General features: G+C 37.7%; 1 protein-coding gene across 1 annotated transcript; it reads left to right on the forward strand.

Annotated features, from left to right (window-relative positions):
- Positions 1-1,160: 1,160 nt before the first annotated feature.
- LOC114881571 (serine/threonine-protein kinase CBK1-like) lies at positions 1,161-3,450 on the forward strand. Its single transcript, XM_046289598.1, has 5 exons — positions 1,161-1,600; positions 2,586-2,642; positions 2,793-3,020; positions 3,199-3,255; positions 3,434-3,450. The coding sequence occupies exons 2-5, from the start codon at positions 2,621-2,623 to the stop codon at positions 3,448-3,450; spliced, it is 324 nt and encodes a 107-aa protein (XP_046145554.1). The 5' UTR covers positions 1,161-1,600; positions 2,586-2,620.
- Positions 3,451-26,213: the final 22,763 nt, after the last annotated feature.

The raw sequence follows: 26,213 nt of genomic DNA on the forward strand, positions 1-26,213 counted from the left end.
TTCGTTAGATTCGTTCGCACGAGACTTCCTCATACGGGATGCATTTTTTGTAGGTCTACCCATTGCTCCAAGCAGACGCGGTTGTTTTGTTTTTACAAACAATTATTGGTCGCTCCACGCAGACGCGGTTGTTTTGTTTTTATAAACAATTATTGGTCGCTCCACGCAGACGCGGTTGTTCTGTTTTTACACACAATTATTGGTCGCTCTACGCAGACGCGGTTGTTTCACTTTTTAATAACACTTGTTGGTCGCTCTACGCAGACGCGGTTGTTTCACTTTTTAATAACACTTGTTGGTCGCTCTACGCAGACGCGGTTGTTTTGTTTTTACAAATAATTATTGGTCGCTCCACGCAGACGCGGTTGTTTTGTTTTTACAAACAATTATTGGTCGCTCCACGCAGACGCGTTTGGTTTGTTCTTACAAACAATTTTTGGTCGCTCTACGCAGACGCGTTTGGTTTGTTCTTACAAACAATTTTTGGTCGCTCTACGCAGACGCGTTTGGTTTGTTCTTACAAACAATTTTTGGTCGCTCTACGCAGACGCGTTTGGTTTGTTCTTACAAACAATTTTTGGTCGCTCCACGCAGACGCGTTTGGTTTGTTCTTACAAACAATTTTTGGTCGCTCTACGCAGACGCGTTTGGTATGTTCTTACAAACAATTTTTGGTCGCTCCACGCAGACGCGTTTGGTTTGTTCTTACAAACACTTTTTGGTCGCTTCAAGCAGACGCGGTTGGTTCTGGATTATATAAAAAATATAATAAAGTAATACAAGTTGAAACGGCTCCCTTTGCAGCACTTTTGAAAATATTCAATTAATTATTACCGTAGGTATCAATCAATTGAACACCTAACGTTGCCAGGTTTTCGTTTCAACTGACTACGCGATCTGTCTATGGGCTGTACCTATGTATGTTTATATTGTGAGGTCGATCGCAATAATGGGCTAAGTTATAGTAGATTTCCGTTACATTGTGCGATAAGTTGAAAATAGCTCAATGCGATATACGTACAAAGCTCACGGCAATGTTAAGTGGATCTAATATAACATATATTTACAAATACTTGCAATTTTATCAAAATTTGCATTACTTAATATTCAATTACATTTCCACGCGTCTTTTTATGCATCTTGGCACTGATTCGTATATTCATATCGTTATGATTTTATATATCTCACGTTCTCCTATTTGCTTCGCGAAGCTAATTTTTTTGTTTACAGGTTTTTTTTTCAAGTACATTATACTTTACAATATTGCCAACAATTCTTCATGGGGTTCAAATGAATATTGTTTAATGCCCAGTGTACAATTTTATAATTACTACATTATTCTTCGAGCCGAATACTATTCAACATTAAGAGGGTATGAATATTTCTATCATTGACTATACGCCGTTTAGTTTTTGCGCATTTCTGGCAAATAGAATATTTACGAATATTTACGGTCAATATAAACTACTACGCACATACCGAAAGGAATGTAAACATAGAGAATAATATGTGCGATCCTGGAATGTGCCCCACCAATTCTCTTCCTTTGGAAGTCACAGATTCCTGCTCAGTTTCATACGAACAGCGATTCGATCAAGTGGTAAGTACGATACGTGCAATATTTCATTTCCGTCTACGTTGTATCTAATTATGTATATTAATATTTCTTAATGGCTGGTGGTACGGTTCATTTAGTTGCTGTATTATTATAGTCACTTTCAACAAAAAATACCTAGTTTTATTACATCAAAGAATAACTTATTATTATTTTCATTATTTAACTTTAGATTTTGAATTGTTAACAAATATTTATTACAAATATTATAATGAATAAAAAAGTAATACAAATATGTTAACAAATATGATTAGATATTTCCTTTCTTTTATTACCATTATCAATAATATTCAATATTGCTTTTTTTATCGGTTGAATGTGCCCTGAATACGAATGTAGGAAACATTTATTGCTATTAGAACCGTTGTTCGGGTGTTAAACAATGTACGAAGTTAAATGGGGGAACAAACGAATAATTTTATTAATTTGTACTGGTCGACAGTGAACCTGGTATGAAATCGCACATTCATATAATTATAATTTCTTCTACAACTTGATTTTAAAATAAAACTAATTAGAATTTCTTCTACAACTTTAATTTATAAAAAAATATTATTTGAGTACTGATACATTTCGATTGTCATTTTCATCGCTTTTGTCGATGTTTAAACATACGTAGTTGATTGTATTTATTTATTACATATTTCGCAATTCAAACAATCAAAAATTTTCGTCACTAATGAAAAATAGTTTCCGTGTTCGTATTCAGTGAATATAATAATAAAACTATACAAGAAGTACATATTGAGTGTTAGTTATCTTGATACACTTTAAAAAGTATAGATGTGTTTCGATATACACGGTCTTGTCGCCGTTCGTGTGACTTTCGTTCTATACAATATAAACAATATTTCACTGTAATCGATAACATTCTACCTCTAGTCATTTAATAATATTAATGTAACTGTTGTTGCTTATATATTTTTACTTTTTTTTCCAAACATTACTCAACAAATGTTTTTTGTTTCAGAACATAACAGTTAGTAAATTTTGAAAAAAAAAACCATGGGAGAATCTGATAACAATTGTAAGTATGATTTTGATAACTTTATTAATGGCAATTAAAGAGTACATGAAAAAAGTAAAAGAATCTGTGCGAAATGTATGTTGTGAATATTTCAGAAACATGCCTGCAGTATATATATATATATATATATCTTTTTGTTTTCTCTATCAGATCAACAAATGTTCAGGGACGTACAGCTGCTGCTGCAGCAGCAACAGGAGCAGCATCACCGTGAGATGCAGCTGCTGCAGCAGCAGCTGCAGCAGCAACAGCAACAGCAGTTGCAGCAACTGAGGGAGGAGCTCCTCCCTCAGCAACAACAGGATCCGCGACCGACGGAGGAGCCCCTCCCTCAGGTGCGACCTGCGGAAATCGGCGAGGAGGCGAAGCCACCGCGAAGTATGTATTACAGATTCTTTTTTATATTATGAATTATTGCCTCGTACAGAGGAATTCAATATTGCCCTGATCAGAACATCTCTGCTGTTCAATATAATTAGGGAAAATATTTACAATAATAATATTTTAATGAATAACATATATATCTAATAATTTCATTTTTTTATATACGTTACAGAAAGAGGAGTGGCGGCCGGCAGGTCCAGGCGCTTGCGGGGTTACCGGGGGGGTCAGGGTAGGGGGGGAGGGGAACAGGCGGAAGGGGAAGGGGTAGGGGGGGGCGGGGTAACATTGTTCATTTTTCTTTTTATTAATATTAATATCACTATTTTTATTTTTATTGTTTCTTGAATAAAGTGATTTAAAAAACATGTTATTCGGTGTTCTGCTGTTTTATTTTTATTAACTAACAGTAATTGATCCTTACTAAACCATTGAGATTAAAATATAACTTTACGGCATCCTACAAATATTGTTCCTTTCTCTAATTCCACTAAAAAGTGTGAAATAAAATAATTTTTAACAAAAAAAAAATCCGACTTCAAAATGCGCTAAAAAGTATAAAATAATTTCTATTTCATTTATATCTGTATTCCACAGCTATTAATACAATCTATTTAATCGTTAAATAGGATACTAAATATATTTCAAAGTTTTCGGAGGCGGCGCAAAATTAAAAATACCCGAACAAACGGTGCTGCTAATAACGATTTGATTGTGGTATGGCAAACTTGGTAATTAATAGGTTGTAAGAGAAAAATTATCGGTCCGGCTGAAAACATTTGTAATTGTAACGATTGTATCAGAAATTGGCAGCACTTCTGATGTACATGCACTATACTGCAGTTCACGAGAGACCATACTTAACTCGCGCCGTTCACCAGGTCTAGAGAGATTTTTAATAACGTGTGTTATTCCCTTCTCCAGTTTGCTTCTTATTATACTTTGCGATCATATAAATGGTGGGCAGAAATATATGACGTACGATAACTGAAAACCGGTGATGATATTGTAAAGTTTCACGATGCAATGAAAATTCTATTATTTTCCGGAAAAACATGATGTGAACGCAATGTAAGAAGCAAGCTGTAAAGGGGAATCACACGCACTATTCAAAATTTCCCTAGAACTACTGATGAGCTGCGCTAGTTAGTGCGGTCACTCGTGAACTGCAGTATAGTTAATTCGCAATCGGTTTGTTGATTCCCGTTGAATATTGTTTACTTGCAATTATCAAATGGGTGATTTATCATAGGTTGCCGACGCCGGAGTTAGGATCTTCCTAGTGGAGGAAAAGCTTTTAATTTTGCGCCGCCTCCGAAAACTTTGAAATATATTTAGTATCCTATTTAACGATTAAATAGATTGTATTAATAGCTGTGGAATACAGATATAAATGAAATAGAAATTATTTTATACTTTTTAGCGCATTTTGAAGTCGGATTTTTTAGTGTCTTAATACAACTTTCAAAATTCAAACTTTCGACCATTTTAGGGGATAAAAATTATTTTTTAATTTATTTTCTTATCTTTTTATATAATTTTGACTCCTTCTAAAAACTCCTAACAAAGAGAACAATTGTTAAGAGAACAATATCTTAGATAAATTATAAGAGTGTGACCAAACGCATCAAAAGTCAACGAAGGTTGGTTTGATTAAAACAGAAACCTTATTTATTAACATCCTATTGAAGTTTTGTTTAATGACCATTGAACAAACGGTATCTTAGGCCTAAAGTTGTATTATTTCTTTTTGTTAACTAACTCTAATAGTTTTGTTAATCGTTTTCATGAGGCAACATGGACCTTGTAAGTTTGTCATTTTATCTAGAGATTAATTAATTCCATAAACAATATAATATGTTGGGGATTGAACCCCTAGTTAATAAATGACTGACATGGCGAACGCAAGGAGGATTTGGGAGACAAGTGAATCCCGTGGTCAAGTGGCCAGCAATATGTTAAAAGAAGCTAAGAGAGTAAAAGCTAGGATGCTCATACAGGAGGAAGTTGCGAAAGTTAATATTAGAACAGTTTGGTTTTTTATTGGTGTTGATTTACAAGATTGGTTGGTGGATAAAAATTTTAGTGGATTAAATGATTGGGATGAAATTATAGAGAAGTTGGAAATGTACGTGAAGGAGGAGGAGGAGAAAGATGAGCGAGAAAATATGAGAGTAGAAGTGATGAAAATGGCATTAACAATGATTGAAGAAAGTGTTAGAGAGAAGATGAGTAAAAAATTGAAAGTTGGACATGCCCGGGCTGGGGAACAGTATAATTGTTATAGGAAGAGAATCATGTTTAGGAAATGTTATGTGTGTGGCGATCAGGGACATATTGCAAGAAGGTGTCTTGAAAGAAGAAAAACAGTTGAAAACAAAAAGGATAGTGATAGTTTTAAAGAAGAGGAAAGAAGTTGTGTAATTAATCAGACGGACATTAGAAGTGAAAAAGAGAATAAGAAAATGAGAACGGGACTAGAATTAGAAAGTGTTATTGAAAGGTTTGCTGAAGTACTTAAGCCTTCTAATCAGAAAGTACAGTACAAAACTGGAGAAAAATGTTACATAAGAACGAAACAAGGGGAAAAGGTGATTAGACGAGGTCAGATAGTTCCGCAGAGCTTCAGAGAAAAGACAAAGAAATATTTTAAAGATTTAGAAGATCGGGGTATTATTAGGAAGTCGAGATCAGACTGGAGAAACCCGATTAGTGCAATTGAGAAGCCTAATGGAGATGTGCGAGTTGTGAGTAATCTTATAGGATTAAATGATTTGGTGGAAAAAGATCCATATATTCTACCGACGATAAGAGAGATAATACAAAATACACAGGGTTCAAACGTATTTACGGTAATTGATTTAAAAGAAGGATTCTACCATATTGAGATTGAGGAGAAACATAAATACAAGACAGCATTCGAGTTTGATGGGTTGGTGTACGAATGGAATAGTATGGTGATGGGCTACAAGAACTCGCCACAGATTTATGCAAAGGACAATGAATAAGATCTTAGATGACTGGAGAGGTAAAGGAGTTGATGTTTATATGGACGATATTGTAATCCATGCAAAAGATAGTGCAAAACACGATGAATTGTTTATAATGGTGATGGAGAGATTTAGAGAGACTGGGTTAAGAGTAAATCCTAAAAAGATGCAATTTAGGAAAGGTGAGGTACAACTACTTGGAGTGACGATAGATGGATACAATAGGAGGCCATAGGAAATAACAAAAAATGAAGCTTTGGAATATAAAAGGCCGGAATGTGTAAAAGATGTGAGAAGATTTTTAGGATTGGCTGGATGGTTTAGAGAATTTATTAAAAATTTCGCTTTAATAACAGTATCACTAACTGAATCACTGAAGACTGAGAAAAAATGGAGATGGACCGATGAAATGGATGAAGAGTTCAAACTGGTTAAAGAGGAACTACGTAACATGAGATCACTGAAGATACCAGATTACACAAAGAAATTTAGATTAAGGACAGATGTTTGTGATACTGGAGTAGGTGCAGTTTTATTGCAGACTAATAAAGAAGGGAAGTGGGTACCGATACCATGGGCTTCTAAGAAACTCACACCAACGGAAAGAAGATACACCATCACAGAGAAAGAAATGCTAGCAGTCGTCTGGGGCATTGAAAAGTTTGAATATGAGTTAAGAGGTCGGAGATTTGAACTAATGACAGACCATAAAGCTTTAGAGGAAATTAGAAAGAAGCCTTATTTTAAAAACAATAGAGTTAATTGGTGGATTGAGCGAATACAGGAATATGTTTTTACTGTTCAGTATGTTAAAGGAGAACTTATGGGAGATGCAGACACTCTTAGTAGACAGTTTGAAAATGAGAATCCAGCAGAGGAAGTCAAAAAGGAAAGTCCTATATCGAATCAGGTTAAAGGAAAGATTGAGAAGCACACGGTTGTGAAAGATGGGAAAGAATACTGGAAGTTTGATACCGGGGTTGTAAGGGAGATACCCAAAATCGAGAAGAGAAATCAAATTATAAGAGAAATTCATCAGAGGTTAAACCATAGAGGTGTTAAGGGAACACACTACCAGCTAAAACAGCAATATTATTGGCCGGGAATGAAGGACCAAGTAACAAAGATTTTAAAGGAGTGTGAAACATGTCAAGTAGCGAATAGGAAAGCAAGAGGCGGTGTGGAATTTGTAACAACAGATCATAAGGGAGAAAAATTTGCTATTGATATAATGGCGATAGGAGAGCCTAGGAAACAAGTTTTAATTGGTATAGATTATTTTACAAGGTATCTCCATGCGAAAGTATTAAAAGGTAAAAGCACTGAAAATATTATAGCGTCCTTGGAGGAGTGGTTCGATGCAGGAGATGTACCTGAAGAAATTATAACTGATAATGCAAAGGAATTTATGAGTTGTGAGTTCAATAAATGGTGCTCTATGAATGAAATTAATCATAGGAATGTGAGTATTGAGTCTCATGGAAGTAATGGCAGGATAGAAAGAGCAATTAGAACAATCAGAGAGAGTGTTTTTAAACAAGACATGTGCGCAGTCGAAGAATCTGTTATGAAGGCTGTAGAAAGATATAACGAAACGTACCACAGCGGCTTAAAATGTACTCCGAAGGAAGCAATTAATGAAGGTAAGAGAAGTGTGGAGGTGAAATGGGAGAATTCTAAAGATGGTGACTATGCTAGCAAATTTGTTAAAAGAGCACGTGAGATATTTGAAAAAGGACCACAAGTCAGAATAGCTAAAAGAGAGAATCTTGGGAATAATAGTAAAAGAGACAGTGGGAGGTTTACGAGGTTAGGTACCGTGGTTAAAATATGCGGGAATGATTCGAATCTTGTTAGGGCAGAGGATGGCCGTATTATAAAGAAGCGCTACTACGATTTAAAGGGGGTCGTTCAAGGTGAGACTAACCGTCTGGAGGAGGGGATGTTGGGGATTGAACCCCTAGTTAATAAATGACTAACATAATATAAAAATTGATACTAATTGATGTTTAATTGGGTCAGAAAATGTATTAATTTTGATCAAAACATAAAAATGAAATCGTTTTTCTATTTATAATTTACAGCAAGAAGATATTTGTGTATCTCACATGTAAAGCTTTGTTTTATTATTCTAAAAATTTTCGGGTTGTACATTTAGATTTTATAACAGGGGGAAAAATAAATTTTACCCCCTACGTTTTTCGGACGATTGCTTACATTGCCCATGTATTTATATGTTCTTAGTGATCATAAGTTGCAATCCTGTGATGCTTATATATCAAATCGATCTTTCGATTTAATACACGACGGTTTAAAACTTCCACGTTTGAAGTTTACGTGATTTGGGGTTGGCAAAACCATATATGTTTAGTTTTGTATTTGATTTTTATTCAGGCATAGATAAAAAAACGTTCAAATGTGAACTTTGACGTATCATTTAATATAAAACAATCAAAGATCAGCAAATTTTTTTAAAAGTTCTGATATAATTTCTCGGCTGGGATAACAGTGATGGAGACGGTCTAAAGGTGCGGAGGGAGAACTAGGGAGTCTTAAGGTTTTGTCATTCTGATGCTTATAACTACAAAGCTATCAATTAAATATATTTATAATTACAATAACTATTGTTTACTCAATAAGATTGTCACAGAAGATAAATTCTTTTAGAAATCGATCGTAATGAATGTCAATATAGTTAAATTTATCAAAAATATAAAGGGTATAGCCGGATAAGGTGGTCAAAAGTGCCCCCAAACCAAATTCGACTTGCTATGAACCATTCGATAGGTGATAAAAAAAAACCAGTCTGTACCAAGTTTCAAACCTGTATCTCATCTGGGAGGGTAGTTACGGGTAAAAATGTGATTGCGAGGTTTTTGGCCAATTTCTCCTATTTAATGACATTCGAAAATTCTGAAAAAAATCAGAGACATTTCTACTTATGTGGCACATATTACAGAATTTTTTCAGATTTTTATATTGAAAACTGAAGCCGTGAAAAATCAAAAACGTCAAAAAATCCTGAAAAATGGCGATTTTGTATTGAAGGAGATGAGATCCTACGATCATATTTTTTTTATAAGTATATATTATTAATACTATCATCCTCAATTTTTTCAGAATTTTGGCAGAGGTGCGCCATAGTTAAAAAAATTAAAAGCCTGATTTTTTCGCTGTTTTGTACGTGTTAGAGTTACTTCTTCGACGAATTTTGTTATTATCGTTATTTATCAAATGCATAGTATATGCACTGTTCAATGTTTTTACATGCAGTGGAATAGAATAGGAATTAAACTAAACAAGCCTAATTGATAAAAGTACGTTACGTCCGTTATATTTCAAAAGATTGAAGATATTTTCAATGATGTCGGTGGTCCTGCGGTAAAGCATCTGACTGCTAAACCGCTGGAGACTTTTTTTCGTAGGTTCGAGTCCTCTTAGACTCAATCTTCTTTTTTTTGGAAACACATTTTTTCAAACTTCTACCTACATGATAATCGTTAATATACTTGTTTACAAATGTTTCAATAATATTTTTTAAATATTCTTATCTGAAATGTACTGTAACGTGGTGACACCCGTGCCCCCGTTACAATCGCTGCGCTTTCCCCCACCCATGAGCCCACCTAACAATAACCCATAACCCTTCCCTAACCTCACCCCTTTCTCCCCGCCCACTGGTGTCGGGCCGATGGAGGCGACGGACAGACCCATCGAGGATCACCCGAGCAGAAGCTTCGAGGCCGGCGGCAGATACACCCCTCCAGCAAACACGGAGCAACAAGGAATTCTGCAGAGATTATGATGAAGCGGCCCAAACCGACGCAAACGTCCACCCGGAGCCATCTGTCGCCGAGCCCGAAGACCTCAGCCCACCCGTCACCACAGGAAGTCTGTCAGCCCCATCGACCCCGATCACCGGTGTATCGAAAATCGATCATCGATCTATCACGGGCCGGAAGAGGCCCACTTCCAAACCCCATCCCCTCCCTAAAACATCCCGTGACGGTCTCGTCGTCGCAGCGGCGACGACGTGCCGGCATTGAGCCCTAGGATATCATTGTAGAAAGCGTTATAGAGATTTTGCGAAGTAGAGACGAGAGTTATAGATTGGTGTGAGGTTGTGTGTGAATGCTGAATAGCGACTTTGGTAAGCCCTTCCGTTACTAATAATTGCATTATATTGTTTGAGCTCGCAACGGCCACCCCTTCTGTTTCGACCCCGTGTCCTTTTGTAAAGCTACGCGTAACGTAGAGACCCCGCGAGAACCCATCCCGACCCTGCACCTTCCTGTCCCCCGCTATTTCCTCCTCGCGCACTCCCCCGCGAAGTTGTGCGGACGAAAGTGCCCGAAAACCCCTCCATTGTGAACGCCCCATACCCCTTTCGCTTTTTTGATTTCGGTTGCCACAATAGGTGGCTGGCGCCTAACATTTGTATTTCGCGACAGCCCCCCTTTTATAGAGTGAACCCCGAAAGGGTCACAGTTCTTAAAACAAATAAAATTAAATATAAGAGTATATTTAGTCCTAACCCTATAAAGAAGAGAAATGAAAACAGTGACTTGAAAAAAAAACACGGAAGAAACAAGAGAAGCAAGAGCATTAGCTATAAAGATTAAGAGAATTAAACAACTTTATTTATGTCGAAATATTTTTTAGATATAACTGTTTAAAAGGATATATTAATATTTTGAGGGTTTATCTTTAAATTTTGTAAAATGTCAGGCTTTTTGTTTTGAGATATGTTGAGTGTTTGTATAATATTTAATTAGAGTTGATCTTTTTTATGTGTTCTATTTTATGATTGTCAGTTAATGTTTGCGTTATTTGTTGTAGAGTTCCTAAATAACATGATGGTTGTTTTTATGTTTACTTATTTCTAAATCTTTTATTGTGAAGTCTAAAAGTAAATAGTGGTCTTCGTTAAGCCGTTGAACAGGCAAGAAGTTTGTTCGTACTGCTCGCGAGTTGTAAACATAGTTAGATATCATCAGTATAATTTAAACTTAAGTGTACACAAAGCAGCCGCCTAGGCGGTCTTGGTGCGATTCCGTGTCTGTGTACCAGCACGGAAACCGAACCGGAAATGGCACCGATACAGTTAAAAATCACAAAGTCGGGGGACAGATACACCTTGCAAAACCAATCAAATCCTACAACCAGCAACGATAAAACGACCACAAGTAAGTCAGCTAAATCCGCACAGAACCCTCAGAATAGCAAAAAAAGGAAAATCCACCCATACATCGATACTCTAGACTCCACAATAGACCTTTGCTCACACACACAAACTAACTCGTGGCTAGAAGAAATTCCCACTAATAACATGTACAGCGTATTGACAACAGACAATACACCAACCGACACAACCGACACCATCAATAGAACTGAAACAGCTAAACCTCCTCCAATATACATACAAGCACAAATCATAGAACCGTTAACTGAGCTGCTAGAGCAGCAAGCAGGCAACAACAACTATATATTAAAACAATTAAAACATAATCAAATAAAAATTCAGCTAAAGTCGTCTGAACTTTATAGGAAAATAGTGGATGCTTTAAAGAGCAAAAACGCAAACTTTTACACTTACCAAACAAAAACAGATCGTAGTTACAAAGTAATACTCCGTGGAATTCACCCAAAAACAAATACGAGTAAAATCATAGCAGAATTAAAACAATACAACCACTCTGTCAGAACAATACAAAATATAGTGTAACGACCCAGAGTGAGTACGTCACTGCACCGACTTGTAGGGAGAGCGGTTCCCTTAGAAGGTGACTCGTATTCTGTGTTATAGGGATTATAGGTTCGTGTGGTTTGCGGTTAAGGAGTGAAATCCAAACACTAATGTGCTAGAAACCGAATGAAAATATGTTTATTCAAAAATTATAAGGTAAGTGAATTGAAATATAATATGAAAGAAAATCGCTAGTATCACAATAAGTGCGGCTAGAAATAGGAATACAGTAAGAAATTATAATTAGTTCGCCCTAGATTGGGAATACAATTAAAAAAATGTAATTAGTAATTAATATATGTAAGTAGAAATTAATAATTGTAATAATCGATAGCGCTAACGCGAATGCGGCGTGGTCTTCCTGTACAGTCAATACTCTGTTTGGTTTTCAACAATGATTATGGAAACTAAATTCCAGAGGTTTGTGCTAGACTACTAGAATCCAGTTAACCTTTCCTATGGGTCGTAATCGGTTTCTGGTTATACCAGAGCTGTGTTAATTGCAGGCCGTTCAAGGAGCTCTGCTCCTCGCTAGCTCTTTACACTTAAACGTAGGCTTAGCGTAACACCTGGGTAACACGTTGCGAACCGCGGATAGGAGGTCCACTGATCCGTAGTACTGCACTCCACCAGTGGAAGAGTAGGAAATAGCTGTAGCTCGCGCTCTATCGCTGCCTAAACAGTTCAGCGCAAGCTTTTCTCTACTGTTCAGAGTATTGTCTGCTTCAGGTCGAGGCCTGAGAAGATCTGCTTCGAAACTGTGCGGAACGCCTCTATTTATACTCAGATCTTGCTGAGTCGGCACTTTTTTCCGCATAGAGTTCCTGGGGTAGCTGGGTTTTCCCCATCACGTGGTGGTCCAGCATCCCCGCTCTAGAATTCTACCCCACTATGTGTTCACTGGGATTGCGCTGGCGCGTGTGCGGTCAGACGTCGATAATTTATCGGTAAACTGTTTTACCGTCTGACTTATCGACTAAACTTTTATCGATGAATTTAACAGACTCGGTTATCGACGAAAAATGAAAACATTTATTACAAAAATTTTATACACTAATTAACAATAGAAATAAAATAGAACACCTTGTATGAAATATAAAAATTAATTACAATAAAGAAAATGAAAACAAAAAGATATTGCGCTTGATTATCGGGTCGTTACAATAGTCAAATACGATACCAAGCAACCACTGCCACTCTTTATAATAGAACTCGAACCAAACAATAACAACAAAGATATATACAACATAGAAAAACTATTAAACACCACGGTTAAATTTGAACCACCAAGACCGAAACGCGACATTCCGCAATGCCACCGTTGTCAAACTCACGGACACACGAAAAACTACTGCAACAGATCCCCAGTCTGTGTCAAGTGTGCAGGTAACCATCTGACTACATTGTGTCCAAAGCAAGGTAAAATTGAAAACGTAAAATGTAGCAACTGCCAAGGTAAACATCCTGCAAACTACAAAGGCTGCATAGTGAGGAAACAACTGCAGTTAAAACTATACCCCACACTAAGAAAAAGAACTGAGCAAACCCCAACAGAAACAAATAATAATTTCTTGCCAATCAGCGAAGCACACAAACCGTTACCAACTTCCATATCCAACTATGCCCAACCGTTGGGCATAAGCAATAGAACATACGCGCAAGTAACCGCGGAACACAACGCAGACCGTCAAACCCAGAACCAAATTTCCCTCACTCACCCAAACTACCCCACCGAAACAGAATCCTCAGAGATAAAACAACTTCTAATCCAATCTATTAAAAATGCAGAACTCATAACCAATATGTTAGCAACACAAACTTCACTGCTGCAGCAACAAACTCAGCAAATAACTACCATGATAGAACTACTAGTCAAAATCGTCAATAGCAACAAATAATGAATCGCCCAATCAAAATAGCAGTATGGAACAGCAACGGGCTACAAGAACTTATAGTGTTTATCCACACCCACGATATTGACATTATGGCAATCTCTGAAACACACTTTACAGCAAGAAACTTTGTTAAAATCCCACATTATACAATATATGATACCAAACACCCATCAGGAAAAGCACACGGAGGTACCGCTATCATTATAAGAAACAGCATTAAACACCATCCCCATAGCAACACCGAATACGAATACCTGCAAGCACAACGATAACAGTAAAAACCACAAACGGAGAAATACAAATATCAGCCATCTACTCGCCTCCAAAGCACAAGCTCACTATGGAACAGTACGAGAACTACTTCAATAACTTAGGAAACAAATTCATAGCGGCCGGGGACTATAACGCCAAACATAGACAATGGGGATCCAAAAGATCATCTCCCAGGGGTACAACCCTGTTGCGCACAATGGAAAAGCTGTCATTAACGCCAATATCGACTGGCGAGCCTACCTACTGGCCAACAGCCCTCGAAAAGACACCCGACCTCATAGATTTTGCCATAACCAAAAACATCAGCAGGATGCATCTTGAAATATCGCCAAACTCGGAACTGAGCTCCGATCATACTCCCATACTACTAGAGTATTTACAAAAACCACTCCAAATAGAAAACACGCCCATACTATACAACAATACCACAAACTGGGACAGCTTTAGAACAATAATTAATGAGAGATTAAATTGTAGTATACCACTAAAAACTCCGGACCACATCGAAAACGCAGTAGACTACTTAACGCAGACAATCCAAGAAGCTGCTTGGTCATCCACCCTCGTTACCGACAATAATAAAACTGGCCCATCTTACCCGAATTATATACTACAAAAGATAAAACAAAAAAGAAAAGCTAAATCTCAGTGGCAACAAAACAAAACAAGGCAAAATAAAAGACAACTGAACGCACTGACCAGGGATATCAAAAAAGTGCTACATGAGTACCGTAACAAAAACTTCAACCAATATCCCGCAAACTTGTCACCAAATAAAGATTCGAACTACTCATTATGGAAGGCAACGAAACGACTAAAAAGACCAATAGTACCAACACCAGCAATACGTAAACCCGACAGCTCCTGGGCAAGAAGCTCCGTGGAACAAGCCTCAACATTTGCAGAACATTTACATCAAACTTTCCAACCAAACCCCACACCATTAGATGCAACAGCAACAGCAAGATCAAGAACAACTACAGCTACAACAGCAACAATAAATGACAGCACCAACTACGAAAGCATACCAATACGCAGCACCACACAACAAGAAATAAAACGACTGATCCTAACAATGAAAACTGACAAAACCCCGGGATTCGACCTAATCAGCAGAAAAGTCATTAAAGAACTTCCTCCTAAAGCTATCCGAATGATCACCATAATTTTCAATGCCATATTCAGAATCAGGTACTTTCCCAGCGGTTGGAAACTAGCAGAAATAATAATGCTGCCTAAGCCAAATAAAAATATACATGAACCTTCTTCATATAGACCGATCTCTCTATTACCAATACTGTCCAAAATCCTTGAAAAAGTTTTCCTAGCTAGGATCAAGGAAATAATCAACAGTAAACAGCTAATACCAGACCACCAGTTCGGCTTCAGGGAAAAACACGCTACTATCGCGCAAGCTCACAGAATAGTCAACAAAATCACGACCGCTCTAGAAACTCGGAAATATTGTACATGCTTATTTCTAGATATAGAAAAAGCATTCAACATTCATAAAACAACTCTTCCCTGAAACATTCTACGAGCTCCTAAAGTCCTACCTTACCAATAGAACATTCTACGTAAAAGTAAAGGATGCGCACTCAAATATACAAAAAATAGACGCTGGAGTACCCCAGGGAAGTGTATTGGGCCCAATACTTTACACTTTGTATACAGCAGATATCCCAACAACTCCAAATAGTACAACCTGCACATTCGCCGACGACACCGGAATAATTGCAGTGCATGAAGATCCCTACGAAGCCGTCAAGATCCTTCAAAATCACATAAGCTTGCTGGAGAAATGGTTCGAAAAGCGGAGAATAAAGGTTAACCACAGCAAATGCAATCACATAACTTTCACCCTCCGCAAAGGCATTATCCCAAAAATCACACTCCATAACAACGAAATACCGCAAACAAAGACCGTCAAATACTTGGGACTTCACCTAGACACTAAATTAACATGGAAACAACACATAATTAAAAAAATACAACAAATCAGAATTCTAAGAAAAAACATGCATTGGTTAACCAGCCGTCGCTCAAAACTGAATATAGAAAATAAATTATTAATCTACAAGGTCATAATAAAACCCATATGGACGTACGGCATCCAATGATGGGGTACAGCAGTCAAAAGCCACATAGACAAGATGGAAGCTATGCAGTCGATAATACTACGAACAATAGTAGATGCACCCTGGTATATAAAAAACGAAGAGCTAAGGAAAGACCTACAAATCCTTACGGTAAGGGAAGAAACACACCGACTATCCAATAGGTACAAAACAAGAACAACGAACCATCCTAACCCGCTGGCCAGCAACTTATACACCGATAGCACCCTAAGAAGATTGAAGAAGAAACAACCACAGGATCTAGTAATGTAAACCTGGATAAAATTACCTGTGAACCAGTACCATTCCATTGGCAATAGCAACCACACGCTACCCTCAACAATCAACAGCTATGACGACGTGCCTAATGTCCTGCAGGACAAATTGCATGGGCTTCATCAGGGGTTACAATAAAAAAAAAAAAAAAAAATAGTAAATAATTTTCTTTGTATAGACTTGGATTCGTAAAATTTAAAGTAGTTTATAATATAATCTTATGTTTCACTACAAAAAACATGACCAAAAGACTATTTTATTTATCCGACTTCGAAAAGGAGGAGGATACTCAATTCGATCAGTATATTTTTTTTATTATTATTTTTTTTCCTGGCTTTGTTCACCGATTACTCCGAGATGAATGGATCAATCGGAATGAAATCTTTGCGTCTTGTCGGATATGTCTTCCGATTGGTCCCGTTATAAAAACATTTCGCATTTTTTAATTCCGAACGGTTTTCATTATTGCAAAATACGTTCTGGTTCGAGGAATGCACCGATTGCGATGAAAGTTTTCATATTTCGTAGATCATTCCACGATGATTCCATTTCCCAAAATTTATGTAACTTCTTATTGTTAATAACTATTGTTATTATAATAAAAAGCCTATTCTTTAGGGTTACCCTCCAAGGAATATACCGATCGCGATTTTTCAAAGTTGTCCCTGCAAGTAAACTTCGTCAGTTTCTTTACCAATTGGTTGTTAATAAATATAAAAAAATAATAAAAAGGCTTGGCTTCCTTCTTCACGTATCGGAAGCTGGCAATCGATTTGGACTGTTTCTTTGCAAAAGTAACTGTCGTAATCTTTGCATTTCTGCGAATGCTCTCTCGTCATGTAAGGTGTTTGTGCTAACAAGCTAAGCTTTTAACACGACTAAGTGCAACGTAAATTTGGCCTTTTGCAAAATTCTTTTTGCCAAGATCAATTACTGCTTTGTATAATGTAGTCCCTTGTAATTTGTGCACCGTTAGTGCCCAACTTAGAATAAGTGGTAACATTCTGCGCTCGACGTCTCCATAACCTTTCGTCGCTTGAACGTTGCTACAACTGGAGATATTGGAATGTAACCGTCGGTATCTTTGAATCTATTTCCAATTGACTCGTCGTCAAATTTTATAAGTACTGACTCTGGCAACTCTCCCTGTTCTAGTTGATCTCTTCGAAGTGCCGGCCATGTAAATTTCTTTACTATTCCCATTGCGCCGTTTATCAAACCATCAGAAATTGATATATTTCGTCGCAACATGATTCGTGATCCTTCAGTTAACATTATTGTATGTAATAGACCGCCACAATTATTTACATTTACAGGTATGACATTTGTTGGCGGTGTTTTTCCATATGTAACGGCCTCACGGGATTCGTCTATTGAATCAATGACGTACATTCGATGTGATTTTGCTAATTCATCAATCATTTTTGAATTATATTCATCCACTAATTTTATCGTTGGGAATATTCTTACTGCTGCACCATCCTCGAACTCTCCGGTTAGGTGAATTCTTCTTCGTTCGGATAGTATTTCCATTTCAGAAGTTGTCTATTCCCCAAACCGATGGTTATTCAATAAATCGATAAACTCAACGTCATCTCTTTGTCGCATATTAATGGTGAGTTCGCAGAATGAATATTGGTGCCATAAATTAATTTCTGCAGTACAGCAATGTGGCTGTACAAAACACCAGTGTCCTTTTACTGGGGGCAACTGCATGATATCGTCAAAGAGAAGTACATTTACGCCACCAAATAGTTTATCATTTGTTTTGAATTCTTGCAATCTTAAATGAATTATTCGCAAATTCTCATAAGAAACCATTGATATCTCGTCGATAATCAACCACTTTGTATGACGCCATTTTCGTCTCTCCTGTTCGAGCCTTTGTCTTGTCAGTCGTCGATAGGTCATTGCAGTACGTTTTTCAATAGGTAACGAGAACAAGGACTGCAAAGTTTTTCCGACTATTTGACGGGCGGCGACGCCAGTCAAAGAAACTACTTCAATGAAAGATGGTTTTATCATCGTATCAATTGTAGGATTATAGCAGCGTTTAACATGTTCAACAAGTAATTTTAAAATAAACGACTTACCGCTACCAGCTCCTCCGGTAATAAAAAGCAATATTTGTTCGGTATTTTCATCATCATCATTTTTTTTAAATATCTTTCTCAATTACTGCGGAAACTGATTTCAATAAGTCTTTCTGTTGAATATTCAGACTTCGAATGCTATTAAGGAACACGTCCTTCGGGCACTGCACGTGTTTCTTCTTGCTGTTGATCTTCATATAAATCACCTTGATCATAATATACTGTTTCGTCAGCATGAATTCTGACTGGTTCTCCTAAATGTTCATTATTAGTTTCTTCTTCGTGTACAACATTCAAAGCAACAGCCTGGGCGAGCGCCGCTTCAATAATTTGCTCTGCGTGAGTAAATTGTTCGACGGTTGCGTTACCCAACATAGGTTTCAACTCGCGTTGCCGTCGAAGAGAACATTGTTCCGAGGATTCGTTTTCGGACATAAGTGTACTTTCATCACGAAATGGAATGTGACACACTATTAAGTTACAGAAATATCCTTCCCTATCACTGTTTAAGGTATAATATCGGTGGCAAAGTACAGCTGGTTTCTTTCTTATTCGCATTCGGGTATTGTCCTTTAATTTTATAAACCTCGACCTCGATATTTCTTCATCGTCATTTCTAAGTGCTGCGTCTCCATCATCTTCTGTCCACATTCCACTTGAAATTGTTTCATATCGGACGGTAAATTCAGATAAGCTTAAATCCTCTAGATTGTCTGGTCTCTTTACGTAACGATCGAATATGTTATTGAAAAATGATGTTTCATTTTCTTCGAATCGGAGAATTCTAGATCTCTGTTCAGGCCGACAGCTGTTTATAAATACAGCTTTTCTCGAGCTCATTTTAAGGGGCAGATGGCACAACCGATATGCAAATTTTATAGCACAAACCACATGTTGAGATAGAATTGCCATAGATACCAAAAATAGTTGATCCCGGACGGTACCGCTCCGGCGTTTCGTTCGTAAAATGGCTTTTTTTAATAATATTTCTTGTGTCCTGCGGCTCGCATTTACTTGCGTATTTAGTAATATAATATGCGACAGCTGTAACATTTCCGCATGGTTGAATATCCATGTTTGCTTCCCAACGCTTTAAAAGAGTTGGGTTGTAATTGTTCACCATGATTTCATTTCCTGTTCTCTTAAGTACGCAGAAACGTCCATTGTTCGCAAGTGTGTCATCTGGACCTAAGCTCATCGTTCTTTCACTTATCAGTCTAGGGAATCCAAAACGACAACAACGATTATTCCGATCTTTGTAACATGTAGCAGAATGTTTATGAATTTGGACTTTTTGAACTATGTCCCTCATATCTTGATTTTCTGCTTCCAATGAACAAGATACAACTTTCGCAATAACGTTGCGGCCCTCGTTGGTAAGGGAATCAGGTACGTTTGCACACCAAAGAAGCATGTGCAAATGTGGACTTCCCCTGTTCTGAAATTCTATTCTATGCCAAAAATCGATAACAACGCCACCTAGGCAATCTGAGTTTCTCAAATATTACATTAACGCGTTTACACGTAACGTAAATTGACTTGCAATAACTACAGGGTATCTTTGAACCAAGTTTAGTCGATCTGCCAAAGTTAGGTTTTCAAATTCGGTAATGGGGCAACCATCGACTAGTAGTAATGCTTTCAACATATCTGGCCAGTTCAGATCATTGCAAGAGAACGTAGCAAACCATGTGGGCGGTCCAAGACTTCGGACCATGGCGATAAATTTCGAACAGCAGCGTTTCCAGTATGATGCCGATCCTCTTATGTTTCTCATCGTGAGGTGTATATTATCTACTAATCCCTGTGGAGTATGTTCCTTGGCGCATTTTATATGATACTGAAATGCTAGCTTTTGCGCGGTGGTATTCAACAACAGATAATGCGAAGAACAAATAATCTGTTCGCTGGAATCGTTTGTCATTGCTCAAAATACGAGCTTGGAAGTAATCCAGTGGTGTTATTGAGATGTCTCGATGCTCTCCAAATCCAGTTTTTCCATCCGGAAACAGGAAGAACCAACACAGTTCTTCCATCCTTCTCTCCCTCTCTAGGTTCAAAGGAGGCGCTGTTTTTCTATGTATATTCGCCAGTTCTATCCGGTCATTGTCTGCGTTATTGTTAGTATTACTGACTGAGACGACACTATCGATGTTGGGAACACCTTCGTCAACCGAACGTAACATGCTTGTTTCGAATATAATTCGTGTTTCGCCGGATTCTGTTCGAGGGGTCCCAACTGACAGATGTTGCATTCTTTCTACAAGTGGAGATCTATTTCTTCCAGATACAATTGTTATAGGCGTTAATGAGTAGATATTTAATACATTGCGGTTGCCATCTTTCGCATATAAATTACGACGCAAGGTGGCCTGTACAGCATCAATAGTAGTAAATTTCATACAGCATGAGGCGCCCCGTAATGGTGCTTTATATCCTTTTGGACCTCTTGCATGGGAATCAAACAACCAATAGCAGGTGGTCTCCGACTGGTTGTTGCATGATACGGCTACTGATGTATAATTTGCAGTAAGAATTCCGTACATATACTATTGAAAAAACCTAATCAAACCATTTTTTAAATTTGGAAATCCTTCATCACCGTTATCAACATCAATATGACCATTTACAGCCATTTCATACCCAATGTTAATATTGACTCTGTTGTTATTAAATGATATGAGTGGCAATAATTCGGTAACGGCTAAATAGTCGACATTGACTTCTCTAGGGTCAGGATTACTTCGCGCTTCAATGCAATCACGGTAATATTTAACTCCTACTAAAAGTACATAATCGACGTCACTAGTACACCACGTATTAGGGTCGAGCAAATGAAACGCAACACATGCAGCTGCAGCTATGCCAGTACATTGCTTACCGCGAGATTCAATACTGAAGCGATCGCTAGCTTGATGGCACGAGCCTCGTAAAATAGCTACATTCTGTCCAACATTCACAAATCTACTGTTTGATTCAGTATTTCTTTCTGCAACTTCCATTTCGTTTCTTACAATACAAGGCTGTTCAACGACATCAGCTATTTCCAAAATGTTATTGGTAATATTAGAAAAACATGGTCGCATTTCTTTATATAAGGCATTATTTTGTAATAGCCATTGTAAAGCTACACAAAGTTTCCCAACGTCTATTTTAAATTGTCTTTGTCGCTCCAAATTTTCGGGGCTTTCCACTACAATCATTATACCGGTTTTGTTTAATCTAAGTGGAAGTTGCTTGGCTACTTCGAACACATCGCGGGCAAATAGGACTACCTAACCTTTGCACCAATCCTGACTGAAGCGATTCTGAATTTTCATGATTTTAAGAAACGGTACTATCCTGCACAATATTTGTTTTTCGATTTCCGATAAATCTGTTATCTCCAGAGGTACAGGCATGAGTTCCATTTTATTCCAGAATGCCTGTGATGGAACTTTGTGTTTTTTAAGATGATTTAGGCAACGAGAACATGATGTTATCTTCTCCGATTCTAATAGATTTGCAGGAATTAGACTATACAAAGGCTGCGTGTGTAAAGCGTAACGTTGCTGCGGATATAAATTCTTGTAACACACTGCACACGATACATTAGCCAAAATATTAATAGCCGATTTAAAGTAGTCTTCCGGAAGGAGAAGTTCTTTTCTCCGTTTTTTAGCTAGTTCACGCATTTTTCTTAAACGCGTATTCCTTGATTCGACACGTTCACTTAGTAGTACTATCCGCATACGATTTCTCACAACCATTAGACGTTGCGAACGTTCCTCAGTAGGTTCGTTCGCTAAACGCTTGCGGATTAATCGGAAACGGCGTGACCTTTCCTCCGCAGTTTCGTTCTCTACACGCCTGCGGATTAATTCGATACGACATGACCTATCCTCCGCACATTCGTTCGCTAAACGCCTGTGGATTAATCGGAAACGGCGTGATCGTTCCGCGGCAGATTCGTTCGCTAAACGCCTGCGGATCAATGCGAAACGATGTGATCGTTCCGCGGCAGATTCGTTCGCTAAACGCCTGCGGATTAATGCGAAACGACGTGACCGTTCCGCGGCAGGTTCGTCCGCTAAACGCTTGCGGATTAATCGGAAACGGCGTGACCTTTCCTCCGCAGATTCGTTCGCTAAACGCCTGCGGATTAATCCGAAACGGCGTGATCGTTCCGCGGCAGATTCGTTCGCCAAACGCCTGCGCATTAATGCTAAACGACATGAGCGTTCCGCGGCAGATTCTTTCGCTAAACGTTTGCGCATTAACGCCAAACGGCGTGTCCTTTCCTCCACAGATTCGTTCGCTAAACGCTTGCGGATTAATCGGAAACGGCGTGTCCTTTCCTCCGCAGATTCGTTCGCTAAACGCCTGCGGATTAATTCGGTACGACGTGATCGTTTCTCGGTCGATTCGTTCTTTAAACGATTAGAAATTCTGCGTAGCCGACGTTTTCTTTCGTCAATCGTTTCGCGCGATTCTTTCGAACTATCATATTTTCTCTTTGCAGACAATTTCGAACGGCGATCGTCAATAGTTTCTTCACGCCGTGAATTTTCGGAAACAATGATTCGCTCACAGCAGAAATTGTCCGTTTCTTTAGGTTTGCTCGAAGGAGAATTGTTCTGTTTGTTTTCGCAAACAATGATTCGCTTAAAGCAGAATTGAACCCTTTTCCTTATTTATATTAAATTAAATTTAAAAAAAAAAGTTAGAATTATGATAATATATTTTATTATATACCTATCGCTATCTTCAACGGAATGTGTGATAAATTCAATTGATGACAGCGACGCAATTCTAACTGATTGCTGTTCGGCGTTCGTAACTTGTTCGAGGGAAAGAGTGTGCGTCTGATTGGTCGTGCCCCGCCTTGGCTCACACGGTTTGTGTGTGCGAAGGATCCCTCCTTTCCCCTGCGCCGACTAATAACATTGTGTGACATTGCCCTACTACATACTAATTTTCTCGAGCTCAGCGGAGCTTCGAATCCGTAAACACGGAAAAAGAATACGTATTACGCGAAAATTCGAGATAGATGCATTACAAAGGGATGCCGCGAGTAAAACAAATCAACATTCAGTAAAGAATATTACATTTGGACTAATCTTCGTTTTACCTTGAAAAAGATAGTACCGTTGGATTGTTGATGTTCTTTTGATGAAAATGAATCGAAACACGACATAGATCGGTTTAATTACTTTACTTTAATTATTTATTAATAATTGACTGGATCAATTTAAATTGATTAATAATAACAAAACTTGTCCGATTTACATCGTGTTTGGTCTTGTTTTAATTAGAAAAATATCATAAATTCGTTGATAAAAGTTTCATAGCAAAGAAATTAGAAATAAACCGTTTCGTCGCTGCATTAATACTGTTTTGAAGATATAAACTGGATTGTTTTCGCTTCTGTAACATCCAGCGGGAAGAAGAATAAATAAGAAGAAACCTTATAATTAGTATTTATTAAAATATTTATTCATTTTTCGTTTTTTTATAATTAAAATTTGTAACAGTTCATTTTTTATTTATTATTGTACTATTTTGATTTAAATAATTTTATTGGCTGAACTTCGTCTTGGGGGACCAAAAATTTCTGGATGAAAAGTGTCAAATCTTATAGTTTTTGACCTGAAACATTCGAAAATGCAAGTTAAATGTCCAGGAAACCAATAGTTCAAAAGATACGAGTACATGAAAATGTGTATACTTGGCGTACTTTGACAGGTCAATACGACGCCATATTGTCCAATGAGTGGAGTCGCCGTCGGTAAAACAGAATTATATAAGTGGTGGCCTAAACCCGGTATACCTAAGGTTAAGTTTTTTTTTTTATAAACAATATCCCCTCGGATTTGATAGCAACTGATGGTACTCCCACTCAACAAATAGAGTCCAAACAAAGGATTGGACGCGGGGAAGAGTCAATATCGCATCGTACTGATCTGTCAAAGTACGCCAAGTACACACATTTTTATATACTCGTATCTTTTGAACTATTGGTTTCCTGGACATTTAACTTGCATTTTCGGACTTTTCAGATCAAAAACTACAAGAACACATATTTTGGACCCGTTAATTTTTGGTCCCCTAAGACGAAGTTTAACCATTATATTCATACTTAATAACTAAAAAGAATCTTATATTTATTAGTAATTATATTTAACACAAAAAATTTTTATACTCCAAAATATACGTCGATAATTGTCGACGATAACCTACCGCGTCGATAAAAGATCGACACAGCGCGCGGAATAAAAAGATAGAGACAGCAATAGCGCATAGAAGGAGATAGAAACAAGCGCGGTATAGAAAGAGACAACAACAGTGCGTAGACAGAGATAGCGATTCGCGCGGAGTCACGTACGCGCGGGTCAAAGTCCAAACACTTCCGGTATGAAAAGTACAGGTAGAAAAAACTGTTACGTCAGCAGTTCTCCGATATAAATACGAGCGTGCCGCGCAAAGATTTTTCACTTCGATTCTGATCGTAGTCCGACACGGGTCTATGGTACGATTTTTATATAGAATTCAGTAACCTTAGATTCTTTTGTCGGCAAGGCGGCCAAGGTTCCGCGTCAGACCCGGAGCGCTCAACTATCGGTTCGCAGCGGTTCTCTTACGTGTCAGGTTCGCACCCAAGCTTAACGAGCGAGCGAAAGCCGAAGCTCCTTGGATGCGGCCTATCAGTACACTGGCTCTAGAGAGACGATACCGTTTTGCAGTGTTCGCTACCAAGCCTAAGGAGCGAGCGAAAGCAGAAGCTCCTTGGATGCGGCGTGTTCAGTGACGGCTAAGTTGCCCAGAAATCGAACTGCGGCCGAACGAGCTAGCTCCTACAGCGTCAGAACGGATCTTGGCCAATTTCCCGACAAATCATTCATTAAATTATATTAAATTATTTTGAATTATAAATTCAAGTTATAGACTTAAAGTTTTATAATCGTATCTAGAACCGCGTTTTCAACTTATTTTTCTCTGTATTTTTATTTTAAGTTTAATTATTTTTGTAACTAATAATCTAATTTTCTTTTATTGTATTTCAGTTTTAGCACAAACACGATTGTTATTTTCTTTGTATTTTTCAATCCAGGGCGTACTCATTGTACCTTACTAATACTATTATTTTCTTTTTGTATTTCAAAAACAGGGAGCAACATTTCTTATTTAACTACATTAATTCAATTCGTTAATTAATTACATCAATTCATCACATTATTTAATTACATTCAATATTATCTTTTTATATTACTTACCTTTTTATTATTTTTATATTATAAACAAAACGACAAACACATTTCTTTGAATAAATTCACATATTGTTTGAGAAAGGAATTAACGTTGGATTTTACTCCTTTACCGCGTGCCACCCGAACCTATAATCCCTTCCTTTATTATTATATTATATAAAAATACGAGTCGCCTTCGCATAGGGAACCGCTCTCCCTACGCGTCGGTGCAGTAGCGTGCTCGCGAATAATTCCGGGACGTTACACTTCGTCCTCTTTTCACTCGCTGTCCTTATTTATTATTTACGTTCGAGGCAGTCGACAAGTTTCAAACAATGTAAGAACTACACGATATTCGTGAGTCCATACGACGCAAATATGTGCGATCCTGGAATGTGCCCCACCAATTCTCTTACTCTCTTCATTTAGAAGTCACAGATATATGTTCAGTATAAATTTAAACGTGATACAGTGAATATCGGTAAGTACCAAATTACAAGTACCAATATTTTATATTCTTAAAAAATATATTACTTTAGTCCTCATTGGTTGGTGGTTTGGTTGGGTGTAATTC

Source organism: Osmia bicornis, unplaced genomic scaffold (genome assembly GCF_907164935.1).
Source record: "Osmia bicornis bicornis unplaced genomic scaffold, iOsmBic2.1, whole genome shotgun sequence".
Lineage (NCBI taxonomy): Eukaryota > Metazoa > Arthropoda > Insecta > Hymenoptera > Megachilidae > Osmia > Osmia bicornis.

Excerpts from the sequence above, each read along its gene's own strand:
- LOC114881571 (XM_046289598.1), top strand. The coding sequence starts at position 2,621 with ATGGGAGAATCTGATAACAATT. Across the intron at positions 2,643-2,792 it reads GGGAGAATCTGATAACAATT|ATCAACAAATGTTCAGGGAC; the intron begins GTAAGTATGATT and ends TTTCTCTATCAG. Across the intron at positions 3,021-3,198 it reads GGAGGCGAAGCCACCGCGAA|AAAGAGGAGTGGCGGCCGGC; the intron begins GTATGTATTACA and ends TATACGTTACAG.